Raw genomic sequence first — 15,115 nt, 5'->3', positions numbered from 1 at the left:
TCTTTCAAATTCCCATCTGGGACAAGGGATCCCCATTGTCCCTCTCTCTGGGTCCCGCCCCATCGAGGGGGGACTCTGTCACTGAGGACACAAAGGACATGTCATCATGGTGGCGGACGCAGGAGGGGGGTTAGGAGTAACATGAGAGGAGGGTCTCTCTCTCTCTGAGTGGCTCTACAGGGGTGCAACTGGTGGCTGACACAGTGGAGAACTCACCACAGCCTGAACATAACTCCAGCCTGGCCCCTGTGGCCCTACTGTGGCCCCTGCTGACCCCTGGGTATGATGACAGGCTGGGCCCTTTGTCCGGGAGCGCTGTACCTAGGTGAGGGCAGGGGGAGAGAAGGGGGAGTGCAGGGGTAGACAGGGAGTGTAAACAAAGGTGGCGTGGAGGCTGGGAGAGGCTGGGGGAAGAGATGATGGCCCCCAGGTCAGAGGACAGCGATGGACAGCTGAGTGATGAGTGCAGCTGTGGACCTGGAGACCTTACATCTCTCTCTTCTCTCCATCTCTCTATCAATGGGACGTACATCTCTCTTTTCTCCATCTCTCTATCAACGGGACCTACATCTCTCTCTCCTCTCTCCATCTATCTATCAATGGGACCTACATCTCTCTCTCAATCTCCCACTGATCTGATGAGTATTGTGTGAGACAGAATAAAGACCTCAACAATGCTGGTGAGAATAGCAGCTCCATGAAAATGTAGTGCAGTACTAAAGACTGTGCCGTGTACAGACCTATAATAGATTAGTTTCAATTACCTTTTTCAAAGCAAACCGACTAACAAATATATGCAAACTAAATAGTTTGAGGAAAAATATAGTAGTCTATTTATTCATGGTAAACTAATTACAAATGACAATGACGGTTATGTTGAACTGAAATAAGACGTGTGGGGAAAAGCATTGTGCAGTCAGGAAGTGTAATGGTTTGAGGTCATGCAGTTTTCCATTGGAAGATTAACTTCCGAGCCCCTGGAATACAGCAGCCCCTTGATTTACGCAGTCCAAGCTGTCCAACTGCTTCCCAGGTCAAAGGTCATTGGCTGCTGCCAACTCTCCTACCGTTCTGTCCACACACACACACACACACACACACACACACACACACACACACACACACACACACACACACACACAAACACCGACCGAGAGGACAGGGTCTACCAAGTCAGAAACCCCTCTACTGAGTCATCAACACTTACTCTTACCCTCCTCTCCTCCCCTCCTGCCCTCCTCCTCTCCTCCTCCTCTCCTCCTCTACCCCTCTCCTCCCCTACCCCTCTACTCCCTTCCTCCTCCTCCCCTCCAGAGGAAAGCTGGGTCTGTACTCTGTTGATCTTTCACTCCACACCCGCCCCACACTCCTTTTACACAGAGCCCGGTAAGAGAACAGAGGAGAGGAATGAAAGAGGGGTAGTAAAGAGAGCGAGAGGCAGAATGAACAGAACAGAATGAAAGAAAAGAAGAGAAAAGCCACAGAGAAGGGCCAGATGGGTACCTTCACAGTCCATTTATCAAACCCAATGTGCCTCCCCCTCTCCTCTCCTCTCCTCTCCTCTCCTCCACGTCCTCCTCCCTTCCCCTCCCCGCCGCTCTCATGTCCTAAACCCCCATGTAATTCTGTAATCATTTTCATTATCATAATGACCTTACAAAGCCTACAGCAGTTTGCACGGTCAGTACAAAACTCACAGCTGTTCCCTTCAGTGTTTGCTCGCCGGCTGTGACAGTGCAGCCTTTTTATTGGTCCAGAGGTGTGACCTTTGGCTCTGATAGGTCGGCACGGGGTCACCTCATTCAGGAGGGTCTGAAGTGGCCGCAGGCACAGCACAGGTCACAACACCTCTCAGTCAGTTAGGACACACTAAGGCAAGAAATATAAAGTCATGATTCATGTCCACACGACAACTAACAACAACCTTCCAGGTCTCTGGCTCGAGGCTCTCTATATCTAGTCAATCTCAACCTAAAGGGCTCCAGAATAGCAAAGCTTCCAGGGGTTATAAGTTCTGGATGGCAAAGGATAAGTACCTAGTGTTTACCTTACACTCATGATGTATTATTTAACTGCCATGCTACGGTACAGCACCCTCACTCCCTCACAGACCTAATAATGACTGTTTGGAGGGACACTGACTGTTTGGAGGGCCACTCACAGGTCATGTATCTAAGGACATGGTAGACAGCATATATATATACGGTATATATACAGTACCAGTCAAAGGTTTGGACACACCTAATCATTCAAGGGTTTTTCTTTATTTTTACTATTTTCTACATTGTAGAATAATAGTGAAGACATCAAAACTATGAAATAACACATATGGAATCATGTGGTAACCAAATAAGAGTTAAACAAATAAAAATATATTTTAGAACAGCCTCAATTCGTCGGGGCATGGACTCTACAAGCGTTCCACAGGAATGTTGACTCCAATGCTTCCCACAGTTGTGTCAAGTTATCTGGATGTCCTTTGGGTGGTGGACCATTCTTGATACACACGGGAAACTGTTGAGCGTGAAAAACCCAGCAGTGTTGCAGTTCTTGAAACAAACCGATGCGCCTGGCACCTACTACCATACCCCGTTCAAAGGCACTTCAATCTTTTGTCTTACCAATTCAACCTCTGAATGGCACCCATACACAATCCATGTCTCAATTGTCTCACGGCTTAAACATCCTCCTTTAACCTGTCGCCTCCCCTTCATCTACACTGATTGAAGTGGATTTAACAAGTGACATCAATAAGGGATTGTAGCTTTCACCTGGTCAGTCTATGTGGTCCTCTGTAGCTCAGCTGGTAGAGCACGGCGCTTGTAACGCCAAGGTAGTGGGTTCGATCCCCGGGACCACCCATACACAAAAAATGTATGCACGCATGACTGTAAGTCGCTTTGGATAAAAGCGTCTGCTAAATGGCATATTATTATATATTATTATGTCATGGAAAGAGCAGGTGTTCTTAATGTTTTGTACACTCAGGATATATATATATATATATATATATATATATATATATATATATATATATATCAAAGCTTTCTCAATATGCACCCACCGGAAACCAAGTTACAGGGAAAAAAGCTCATAAGAATAAGAAAAGCCTCATAACTTAATTGGAGCAGTGGGGATGAATGAATGGATGCACTGCCCTCACAGTGCTGGGGGAGCAAAGGCATTCGTCACCCTGAGTACCCATAAGTCTCTGGTGAAGACCTGGCGGTCACGGGGAACATTTCTCTTTTCCTCTCTCTCTCTCTCGCTATATAGTGCTAAAAACGCCTGAGGGAATACTGGGCTGAGAGCTAGCAGGCACAGGTTTGCTGAGCGCTCTAGTGCTTTAACTGGTCGTGTTTAAGAAACAAAAGTCAGGGAAAAACTTAATCAATCAGCTTGCTGTGTTTATGTTTCTGTGCCTTTAGCTAGAGTAATCCATCATGTTGTTTTGTGTTTTGAAACCTTTAGCGAGCATTATGCTCTGAATGGTTTCCACGGAAACAAAAGAACAGCAGAATGCAGACAGTGAGCCTGTTGAATACTGAGTCTACTGAAACCTAATTAGAACCTTGATATAAAATAGAAAAAATTTAAACAGTCAAATGAATCAGCTGTATCATTTTAAAAAGTTCCATTTTGGTGAGTGGTTTTATGGAAATAAATGAATGTTTGAATCAGTCAGACTAAACTGAGCTGAACTTCGGTCTCTCTTTCTCTCTCTGATACAGTATATCAAGACTCATGTACTTTATCTTTGATTTGGAACAATGAAACTACTTCTGAACAAAATCCTGTAGAGACCCCAAAGTGTAGCTATCATTCACCACAAAGTACACAGAGTTGTTTATTTTCCCTTATCCCTCCATATCTCAAATCATTATCAGACTCGTCTCTTAACATTGCGCAAGGCCATGTGTTTCATTTTGTCTAAACGTCGTTTGTTGACAGCCACTTCACAGATGACCCCCGGCTTGCTTTTTGGGGAGAGGCATTATCTGTGTGCAGAGAGATAGGGAGCAGTCGGAGTTCAAACACATTACGGCTGTGTGTGTGTGTGTGTGTGTGTGTGTGTGTGTGTGTGTCTGTGTGTGGCGCTGTCCCCCCAATCTAATCACTCTATCCTGCTGATGAAATAAACTCCTGTCTGAACCGAAGACAGGGACCCTGCATTTCCTGTCCTGGGCCCTGTTATTGGTTTCCCTGTGATGTGTGAGGGCTGGGCTGTGTGCGTGTGTGCGTGTGTGTGTGTGTGCAGCTGGGCTGGACTAGGAGGGTGGCACAGACGTTTGTGGGGTGGTAGTGGGGTTGTTGTAGCAGTGGTGGGGGGTGGGTGTAGTGACTAGTGGGATGGTTTCTAGCTTTCAGCACCTGCGTTAGGAATGCAGTTCAGATGGCCAGTCCTCCCTCCTTCCCTCCACCAGAGAGGCTGAGAGGCCGGGCTAGGCGTCAACGCGGGCCGTCGAGGTGTGTGGAAACTGTCTGTTTACAAGAATCATCTGGTCAGGGCGTAGCTCGGGGTCAACAAGAGGGGACACATCAAAACAGAGGCGGGCCACAGGGTTATGGGGGCAATAGGGGGTATGGAGGGGAGAGGGAGGGGGCTGTCTGTCGAGGTAGCTAGCAGAAGTTTGCTTAATGCCTTTTTGGAGAAAGAAAAATGTCCCTGGTTGGTATAAATCTGTAGTGTGTAGTCTGTGTGTGTTTGTCCCTGGTTGATATAAATCTGCAGTGTGTGGTCTGTGTGTGTTTGTCCCTGGTTGGTATAAATCTGTAGTGTGTAGTCTGTGTGTGTTTGTCCCAGGTTGATATAAATCTGCAGTGTGTGGTCTGTGTGTGTTTGTCCCTGGTTGGTATAAATCTGTAGTGTGTAGTCTGTGTGTGTTTGTCCCTGGTTGATATAAATCTGCAGTGTGTGGTCTGTGTGTGTTTGTCCCTGGTTGGTATAAATCTGTAGTGTGTAGTCTGTGTGTGTTTGTCCCTGGTTGATATAAATCTGTAGTGTGTAGTCTGTGTGTGTTTGTCCCTTTTTGGTATAAATCTGTAGTGTGTAGTCTGTGCGTGTTCATTCACCTCCAGGCTCTTTAGGCTTTTACCAGAGCCAGGGCCTGGGTCTCGTCTGCCCCTGAGCAAAGGGTGTCCAGGCTGGGCCACAAAGGGAGGGAGAGGCCCTTACAGATGGGGCCTAGTGCTACTGCTTTGGTGCCATTGTCTCAGAAAGACACACACTAAGCTACACACACAGGCATGCAACACACAGGAATACACACACACACACACGCGCACAGGAACATACACACACTACAAAATATACACACATATTATTACATATACAGTGGGGGAAAAAAGTATTTAGTCAGCCACCAATTGTGCAAGTTCTCCCACTTAAAAAGATGAGAGAGGCCTGTAATTTTCATCATAGGTACACGTCAACTATGACAGACAAATTGAGGAAAAAAATTCCAGAAAATCACATTGTAGGATTTTTTATGAATTTATTTGCAAATTATGGTGGAAAATAAGTATTTGGTCACCTACAAACAAGCAAGATTTCTGGCTCTCACAGACCTGTAACTTCTTCTTTAAGAGGCTTCTCTGTCCTCCACTCGTTACCTGTATTAATGGCACCTGTTTGAACTTGTTATCAGTATAAAATACACCTGTCCACAACCTCAAACAGTCACACTCCAAACTCCACTATGGCCAAGACCAAAGAGCTGTCAAAGGACACCAGAAACAAAATTGTAGACCTGCACCAGGCTGGGAAGACTGAATCTGCAATAGGTAAGCAGCTTGGTTTGAAGAAATCAACTGTGGGAGCAATTATTAGGAAATGGAAGACATACAAGACCACTGATAATCTCCCTCGATCTGGGGCTCCACGCAAGATCTCAACCCGTGGGGTCAAAATGATCACAAGAACGGTGAGCAAAAATCCCAGAACCACACGGGGGGACCTAGTGAATGACCTGCAGAGAGCTGGGACGAAAGTAACAAAGCCTACCATCAGTAACACACTACGCCGCCAGGGACTCAAATCCTGCAGTGCCAGACGTGTCCCCCTGCTTAAGCCAGTACATGTCCAGGCCCGTCTGAAGTTTGCTAGAGTGCATTTGGATGATCCAGAAGAGGATTGGGAGAATGTCATATGGTCAGATGAAACCAAAATAGAACTTTTTGGTAAAAACTCAACTTGTCGTGTTTGGAGGACAAAGAATGCTGAGTTGCATCCAAAGAACACCATACCTACTGTGAAGCATGGGGGTGGAAACATCATGCTTTGGGGCTGTTTTTCTGCAAAGGGACCAGGACGACTGATCCGTGTAAAGGAAAGAATGAATGGGGCCATGTATCGTGAGATTTTGAGTGAAAATCTCCTTCCATCAGCAAGGGCATTGAAGATGAAACGTGGCTGGGTCTTTCAGCATGACAATGATCCCAAACACACCGCCCGGGCAACGAAGGAGTGGCTTCGTAAGAAGCATTTCAAGGTCCTGGAGTGGCCTAGCCAGTCTCCAGATCTCAACCCCATAGAAAATCTTTGGAGGGAGTTGAAAGTCGGTGTTGCCCAGCGACAGCCCCAAAACATCACTGCTCTAGAGGAGATCTGCATGGAGGAATGGGCCAAAATACCACCAACGTTTGACCTGTGTCATTGCCAACAAAGGGTATATAACAAAGTATTGAGAAACTTTTGTTATTGACCAAATACTTATTTTCCACCATAATTTGAAAATAAATTAATTAAAAATCCTACAATGTGATTTTCTGGATTTTTTCCCCTCATTTTGTCTGTCATAGTTGACGTGTACCTATGATGAAAATTACAGGCCTCTCTCATCTTTTTAAGTGGGAGAACATGCACAATTGGTGTTGACTAAATACTTTTTTCCCCCACTGTACATCCTTATAAACTGGGTGGTTTATGAAAGCTGATTGGCTGACAGTCGTGGTATATCAGACCGTATACCACGGGTATGACAAAACAAATATTTTTACTGTTCTAATTTCGTTGGTAACCAGTTTATAATAGCAATAAGGCACCTCGGGGGTTTATGGTATATGGCCTTAGCCGTGGTATATTGGCCATATACCACACCTCCTCGGGCCTTATTGCTTAATTATACCATGGCATTGTTGAATACTCGTTTCTGATTGGCTTGAAGGGCATTCTAGAGAGTGCATTATTTCCAATATTGCCAACTTTGCGACTTTTCAGACCCCTCCAGCGACTTTTATTGGTAAAATATTCTAGTGACAAATTCAGCTACTATTCCCACTGGCGTGTCGTGGCACACACCTTCCACATTGTGCATTATTTTCCATAGAACGCATAGCCCCTCGTTGATTATCCCTTACATAACACCCTCCCACACAAAACATATTATGTTTTGTGTGGGAGGGTGTTATGGGTGTATATGTAATAATATGTAGTGTGTGTGTGTCAAAGTTCAAATAGGGGGTGCTTATATTTGTCCTGTTTCACTGCATGTACAAGTGGGTAACCTGTATGAGTGTGAGGTGTGAAATGGAAATGTATTTTTTTTGCATATCCCAACTCCCCCTGAGACACCCTCGGAGAGTGGCTGTGTGTGTGTCTTTCTAAGAAAAACAGTAGTGTGGGGGAACAATACCAGAGGGGTGGAGTGAGAGATGGAACAGCTAAAACAAATATATTTTGTTTTGTGTGGGAGTGTGTTATGGGTGTATATGTAATAATATGTAGGGTGCCCAGAGTGGGTGAAAACATTATTTGGTTATGAAATTTCACTTCCTTATGTTATAAAATATATCTTACCAAGACAAATATGATTATTCATGTTCTGAATCATTCAGTTCTCTAAAAGCAAAATTTCCATGACACGAGCCAAATTAAATGTAAAAGGCTTTGAAAATAAAAAGCTTGGTATACGCTCAGTGCTCCGTTGACATTTCACAGAGATACACTTGTTTTTGTGAGAAATCTTCGAAAGAGAACAGGAATTTCAAATTAATATGAAAATCATATACTAAAATATGAAAATACTACATGTCATGTCTCAAAATCTATATCCTTCTGACCTCTATATTGTTTTATGTCCTGTGGATTGGAGAAGAAAGATGATGAGTTCAACGGGAAAGAGAACCTGTCAAGTAGCCAGTAGTCTTAATTCATCCACAGAATCCAGCCTTGTTGACGCCATGCAATTTTCTTTTTTTTCTCTGGCCTCCATTGATTTAGTCACGCTAATTCTGGCCATCCTACAAGGGTAAAAACTCCAATAACTTTTTAACGGATTCTGATAGAGACATGAGGTTTGGACCATTGGTTTTCCATTAGAAGGATGATCTACACAATTCATTATTTAACCCACTGGTCAAAATATGCTTTTTTGATTGGACACCCTATTTTATGTGCATATAATGTGTAATGTGTGTGTGTGTTCCTGTTCCTGTGTGTGTGTGTGTGTTTGTGCGCGCACAGATGTGTGTGTGCATTCCTTTGTATGCATGCCTGTGTGTGTGACAAGGGCAGTAGAGAGAGGGATGGGAGGGGGGGGGGGGGGGGAGTTACCACTACCAGAGTGGAGTGAGAGATGGAACAGCTAAAACAAACAAATTATGTTTTGTGTGGGAGTGTGTTATGGGTGTATATGTAATAACATGTGTGTATAATACAATGGTGGAACAAGCTCCCCCACGACGCCAGGACAGCAGAGTCACTGACCACCTTCCGGAGACACTTGAAACCCTACCTCTTTAAGGAATACCTGGAATAGTATAAAGTAATCCTTCTACCCCCCCTCTACCCCCACATAAAAAAAAAAGAAGAAAAAAAGTGGTTGTCCCACTTGCTATCATAAGTTGAATGCACCAATTTGTAAGTCGCTCTGGATAAGAGCGTCTGCTAAATGACTTAAATGTAAATGTAGTGTGTGTGTGTTCCTGTGTGAGTGTGGGGGGGGAGTGGACGGAGAGATGGAACAGTTACTAGAGTGGAGGGAGAGATGGAACAGCTAAATCAACATGGTTGTGAGTGTGAGGCCCTGCTTTATCTGAATGAATGGGCTCTGTCTCTGTTCTAACCCTGGACTGGCACTCATCTAGGGGAGGAAGTCACTGGGCTATCCAATCCAAGACCCCTCACTACAAACAACCTCCAACACCCACGTCGGCTCTGCAGACTATCTTTACATCACCTGCATACCTACTCAAATTTCAACAATTCTGATTCCTTGAAGGGTTTTTTTCACACAATTGAAAGTGTAACAGGGTGTGATTCTTGAACATGAGCCATCCAGACACGTGTGCTTGTTTTCACATTTCAACATTGTTGTATGTGAGTTTCTGTTTACTGTTGATTATGTTGTTGTTTACTGTTGTTGGTGGTTATTTGCTTACCTGTCTCTCCAGGTCTGTCTGTGCTGCTGTCTGTCTGTCAGGGCAGTTAGCAGGGTCTCTGCCATCTCTCTCCTGCCCTCCTCCGGTTGTCCCTCTTCCTCCACCGCTGCCAGGAAGAGTTGCGTCTGAAAGATAGGAAGTAAACAGGAAATGATGTATTAAAATGACAATCTCGATTCTGTCTATGAATCCAAAGAAAACAATATCTCAGACTTATCAGGTCCAATTTGGTGCAGGTGGAATGTGAGTGGTTCTGAACACTTCCTGACTCGCTTGTTTGAGCTACAGACTTCCTGGACATGTCATTTGAAGCGTCTAATTGTCCTGGATCCACCCATAGCAGCGTCTTGCGTCGGCGAGACAACATTCAGAAACCGGTTGTTCTCACAAAAACGTCTCTAAAGTCTGAACAGTTTGAGCTACAGACTATTATGACTCCATCATGGCATCAAAGCTTAGACTGTCACTAAGAAGGACGTGTTGTCTGTTTTGCTCTACGACGATCACAAGCCGCACTTTTTTTTACATAGAAGCTCATAAATAAGTATTGCATTGTGATAATTCCTGATGTTTTCCTGAGCTTTCTTATTGCTCCCAGACAGACTTCAAACACTTCCAGACAGATCACAGACATGGGTATAAAACAATGGGTGATGTTTTGTGGATATAACAGTCAATTTCATTAATTCCTGCCCAGGAAATAGTGTCTATAATATATATATATATATATATATATATATATATATATATATTGTTTTAGTCATTTAGCAGACGCTCTTATCCAGAGCGACTTACAGTTAGTGAGTGCATACATTATTTTTTTTTCTTAATACTGGCCCCCTGTGGGAATCAAACCCACAACCCTGGCGTTGCAAGCACCATGCTCTACCAACTGAGCTACACGGGCCAGTAGACTCATATAGATGCTGTCACAAACTCCAAATGGAACACAGTTGTCACAGACTATTTGAATATTTATTTCCCACTGAGCCAACATTTCCTGTCCTTACATTATACGTATAAATGCCTTTTTGATCAGGTTTTTGTTTGGCGGGCCTCATTTGTGCAGTGACATTAGTCAATAAAACTCATGAATGTGATTTTTGTATCAAATTGTTATAATTTCTGGTTGTCCTGTATGTCCTTGTTCAATGTGAGGCTAAATATGAGGGCTTGCTAAGCAGATACATGAAATTAGTGACAAAACCGGACTGATAGGCTGATTGGGCTTGGGACTGATTTAATTAAACTCTGTTTCTGGTAATAGCCACTGTGACACAATTCTGACCAAGTTTGAACCTTGAACTCATCCTTGACCACAGGCCAAACTCTATCCCTAGCTCACAACTCCAACACTAACCCTTGCCGTAGCCTTATCACAAAACCCTATCAAAATGTCTTCCAAAACGGACCTAGAGAGAATCCAGGATGAATATGAAGGCAGTTTCACATCAGAGGATGGCAAATTACCCCAAATATTAGAGACTGAGTCAATTAATCACGTACACCACTGGTGTGTAATGTGTGAGTATACCCCTGTTGAACATGAATTACAGGGAGGCTTAGAGTGTGACGTGGTGCATCAACGTTAATCTGGAACATACTGGTAACCTCTCCTCTCTTATTCCTCTCACAGTTCCTCTCCTCTTCTCTCCTCTGCTTTCTCTCCTCCTCTGCTGTCTTCTCCTCTCCTCCTTTTCTCTAAGCCGCTTCAGAGGAAGTGAAATGAAAAGGGATCTGGCAGCCCAAATTAAATGCAGTTCTGTCAGTGCCGCTCAAATCCCTCTTTCCCTTCAGTCTTACTCTCTCACTCCTCCCGTCTTTTTCTCTCTCCATCTCTCTCCCTCCGTCCCACCATCTCCGTTTCTCTCCCTCCGTCCCACCATCGCCGTCTCTCTCCTTCCATCTCTCTATCCCTTTGGCTCTCGGTCTCTCTCTCCCCCTCTGCTCTCTCCCCTCCCTCTTTCTCCATCTCTCTCTCCGTGCGTTTCTCTCCGTCTCTCCCCTCAGAGGGAGGTGTGATGGATCTGTTACTCTGACTGACTCTGACTGCTTGTTAAGAGCAGTCTCTTCCTGTCACATCCACCAGTCACATGCTTTCATTTCCTCTTTTTACACAGCTCTCTCTTTCTATCTCCTCTCTCCATTCTCCCCCTCCTCTCTTTCAAAACGCACAATGCAAGGGAGACTCTTTTTTTCCCAGCCTTTTTAATCCGTTTCTGACAATCCACCTGTCTGTCTTCATTCGTGTGAGGACAGGTTTGATTGTGGGTTCTTGAGAAGGGAGCGGAGCAGGATTGAGAGTCGTCAAAATCATCCTCACTTCCCCCTACATGGACGGGACAGGTGTCAAAACATTTGATGATACGGGCGGCGAGCCTACGACATGTGACCGATTGCACCTGAGGAGAATGAGACGTGAGGTAAATCAGCTGACCAGAGGAGAGAATGGTGGCTGGCTATAGGTCTGATCCCTATGGAAACTGTACTGTAGCCGTCACCTTGCATCAAGCACTATTCTTCATATGATTGACAGCTTGAGAAACTATGAGAAAGTGCATTCCGAGTGTATCAACGTCTCTGAAATGAGTTCTCACAATCTCTATGGATTCCTTTCCTTTACAGTACACTCCTGAGTCGTGTTTGTCTGCTGTGTGATTCAGCACTGCTGAGTATAACTGAACAGAAACCTGTTTTAACCCCACTAAATGCTGATTCTGTATGTGTGTCTCTTCGCCCTGGAGGCGTGAGGGGTCAGGGGTTCAGCGGAGAGGGGAAGAGCCCCTCTGTCCCTCCTCTGCCCCAGCATGGATGATGACAGAAGCCACCAAAGGAGCAGGAGAAGACCCACAACAGGACCCTCACACTGATGGCAGGCCTGAACTCATGCTCACCTCTCCTGTTAAGCCTTAGTAAACACACTGGCGACAGGCTTCTGAGAGGGGCGAGGGGCGTGTGTGTGTGTCTCTCTATGTGTGTTTGTTGCACTGTGTTCAGGAGGGGGTCTGACTGACCGGTGATGAGTGACGCCTTCAGGTTAAGCCCCAGGCTGATCCCCAGGCCCTTTAGACTCTCTACTGCTTGTTTACTGCACTGGGCCAGAGCAAGCTCCTCATCACCCCCCAGACCCACACCTACCCTGCCCGGCCTGCCCTACACCCACAGACCCACACCTACCCAGCCCCAGCACCAGACCACACCTACCCAGCCCAGCCTGCCCTAAACCCACAGCCCACACCTACCCAGCCCAGCCTGCCCTAAACCCACAGCCCACACCTACCCAGCCCAGCCTGCCCTACACCCACATCCCACACCTTTATCATCTCAGCCCCATCTGTTAGCACCGGGTGGCCCTACCCTCCACTCCCCCTCTGTTTACAGCCAGATGACAGCACCCGTCCTCAGCTTCCTGATGCTGACCAGAGATGTCCCTGTGACCTGGGGTAGGGACCAAGGGGGAGAGAAAGGGCAGGGGGGAGCCTATAGCTGCCACACACAGATCCAGCTCTATACCCTTGTCCACCAGTTCCAGCCTTGTGTATTTCATCTAAAGAAAGGCCTCCAGATTTCCTAGCTCAGGTAAACAAATACAAACATAGACAGAGAACAACTTCTAAAGACCAGACCCCAGGGCAGCTTGCGGCTTCTCACTGACACATTTGACATTTTAGTCAATTAACAGATGCTTTTATCCAGAGCGACTTAAAGTTAGTGCATTCATCGTAAGATGGCTAGGTGGGACAACCACATATCACAGGCATAGAAAGTAAATTTTTCCTCAATAACGTAGCTATCAGTAGAGTCTGGGGGGCAAGTGCTGGTTCATGTTTAGTTTTATTTATATATTTGGGGGGGGGGGGGGGGGGGGGGTCCACCATTGGGGTGCCAGGACAGAGAAGAGCTTGGACCCGTAGGGGTCGGAGGGCCAAGGGAGAAGACAAGTGCCTGGATTAGGACCTGCGCCGCTTCCTGTGTGAGGTAGTGTCGTACTCTACGGATGTTGTAGAGCATGAACCTGTAGGAGCGAGTCACTGCTTTGATGTTTGCAGAGAACAACAGGGTGTTATCCAGAGTCACGTCAAGGTTCTTTGCACTCTGGGAGGGCGACACTGTGGAGTTGTCAACCGTGATGGAGAGGTCTTTGAGCGGGCAAGCCTTCCCCGGGAGGAAGAGCAGCTCCGTCTTGTCGAGGTTGAGCTTGAGGTGGTGGGTTGACATCCAAGCTAAGATATCTGCCAGACACGCAGAGATGCGTGTCGCCACTTGGGTGTCAGAAGGGGTGAAGGAGAAAACTAGTAAGTATCATCCGCATATCAATGATAGGAGAGAGACCATGTGAGGATATGACGAAGCCGAGTGACTTGGTGTATAGAGAGAAGAGGAGAGGGCCTAGAACCGTGGGGGACACCAGTAGTGAGAGTACGTGGTGCAGACACAGATCCTCTCCACGTCACCTGGTGACACGCACAACTAACAAACAACTATCTAACATCTGATCTCAAATGCCACCATTTGTCTTTCCGCATAGAAAGACTGGGAACGAAATAAAAGTGAGGGCAACTGGGGCTGTGTTTTTATGGTGCTATGCTACACTACCAGTCCAAAAGTGACTGGTTTGGTCACAGTGTAACTTATAGAAAGTATATTACTAGAGAGGAAGTAGGAAGTAATAGGAAAATAAGCTCCACACTATAAATACTTTAGTGCTTTAAGACTGACCCTAGAGTATCTCTCAAAATCTTAACACCCCATGAAAAGTATTACTTCCTGACTTCAGATCAGCAGTTGCAGGCATGTTGGATTCTACCTGGCTCTACACTTCCTCTATTGGACCAGGCTATGACTCACACTCTTCTCCCCACACTCCAGTTAAAAGTTACCCACAGATCTAAGATCAGATTACCCTACCCTCAATTCTAACCTTATCCATTGCGGATTAAAGACATATCTGACCCTGTATCAGTGGTTAGAGATAGGGACAGCATCTACCTTACTGCTCTGCCCACCTCCGTCTGTCTGACTGGCAGCCTCACCTCTACCTCTTCCAGTTTTCCCCCAACTCCCTGGCACAGCCACATTTACCAGTCCCAGCAATGTCCAGGCCTCCTCGTCAGACTCTCTTGTGCCAACTACACGGCTGCCCATAATGGAGGCCTGGCCCGGCCCAGTAATCCATCCTTCTGTTTACGACTGCTGGGGCCTCTCTTACACAACCAGCTACATGCAGGAGCTCGTGTCACGCTGACCAAGACGGCCAACCTCAAACATCCACACAGATATCTGAACCAGCCAGAGCCTCAGCCCTGCTCTCTCTCACTCTGTCTTTCTCCATTTCTTTCTATCCGTTCCACTCTCTCTCTCTCTCTCTCTCTGTCTCTCTGTCTCTCTGTCTCTCTCTCTCTCTCTCTCTCTCTCTCTCTCTCCCTCTCTCTCTCCCTCTCTCTCTCCCTCCCTCTCTCTGTCCCTCTCTCTGTCCCTCTCTCTGTCCCTCTCTCTCTCCCTCTCTCTCTCTCTCTCTCTCTCTCTCCCCCCCTCCCTCCCTCCCTCCCTCCCTCTTTCTAGCTCTCTTCATCCAGCCCAACTCTCACTTACTCCATCTCCCCTTTTGGTCCGACGCTAGCACTCTAGCTCGGGTAGATTTCAGGCCTATTCTCCAAATCTTCTGACACTTACTGGCTGCTCCGGTTGCTCCTGCCCCGACATCTTATTTCATAGGCCCAGGGAGTGGGAGTTT

At 46.1% G+C, this 15,115-nt stretch overlaps 1 protein-coding gene across 2 annotated transcripts in view; it reads right to left on the bottom strand.

Annotated features, from left to right (window-relative positions):
* Window positions 1-15,115, bottom strand: part of LOC311111641 (alpha-ketoglutarate-dependent dioxygenase FTO-like) — a 147,205-nt gene that overhangs the window by 73,148 nt on the left and 58,942 nt on the right. For both annotated transcript variants that reach the window (XM_084154418.1, XM_084154419.1), the window contains exon 8: window positions 9,382-9,506. In XM_084154418.1, the coding sequence (XP_084010544.1) occupies window positions 9,382-9,506 (125 nt within the window). The remainder of the gene's footprint in view (window positions 1-9,381; window positions 9,507-15,115) is intronic.

Source organism: Coregonus lavaretus (genome assembly GCF_964263955.1).
Source record: "Coregonus lavaretus genome assembly, chromosome: 37".
Classification (NCBI taxonomy): Eukaryota; Metazoa; Chordata; class Actinopteri; order Salmoniformes; family Salmonidae; genus Coregonus; species Coregonus lavaretus.
This window is presented reverse-complemented; position numbering and strand designations above follow the sequence as displayed.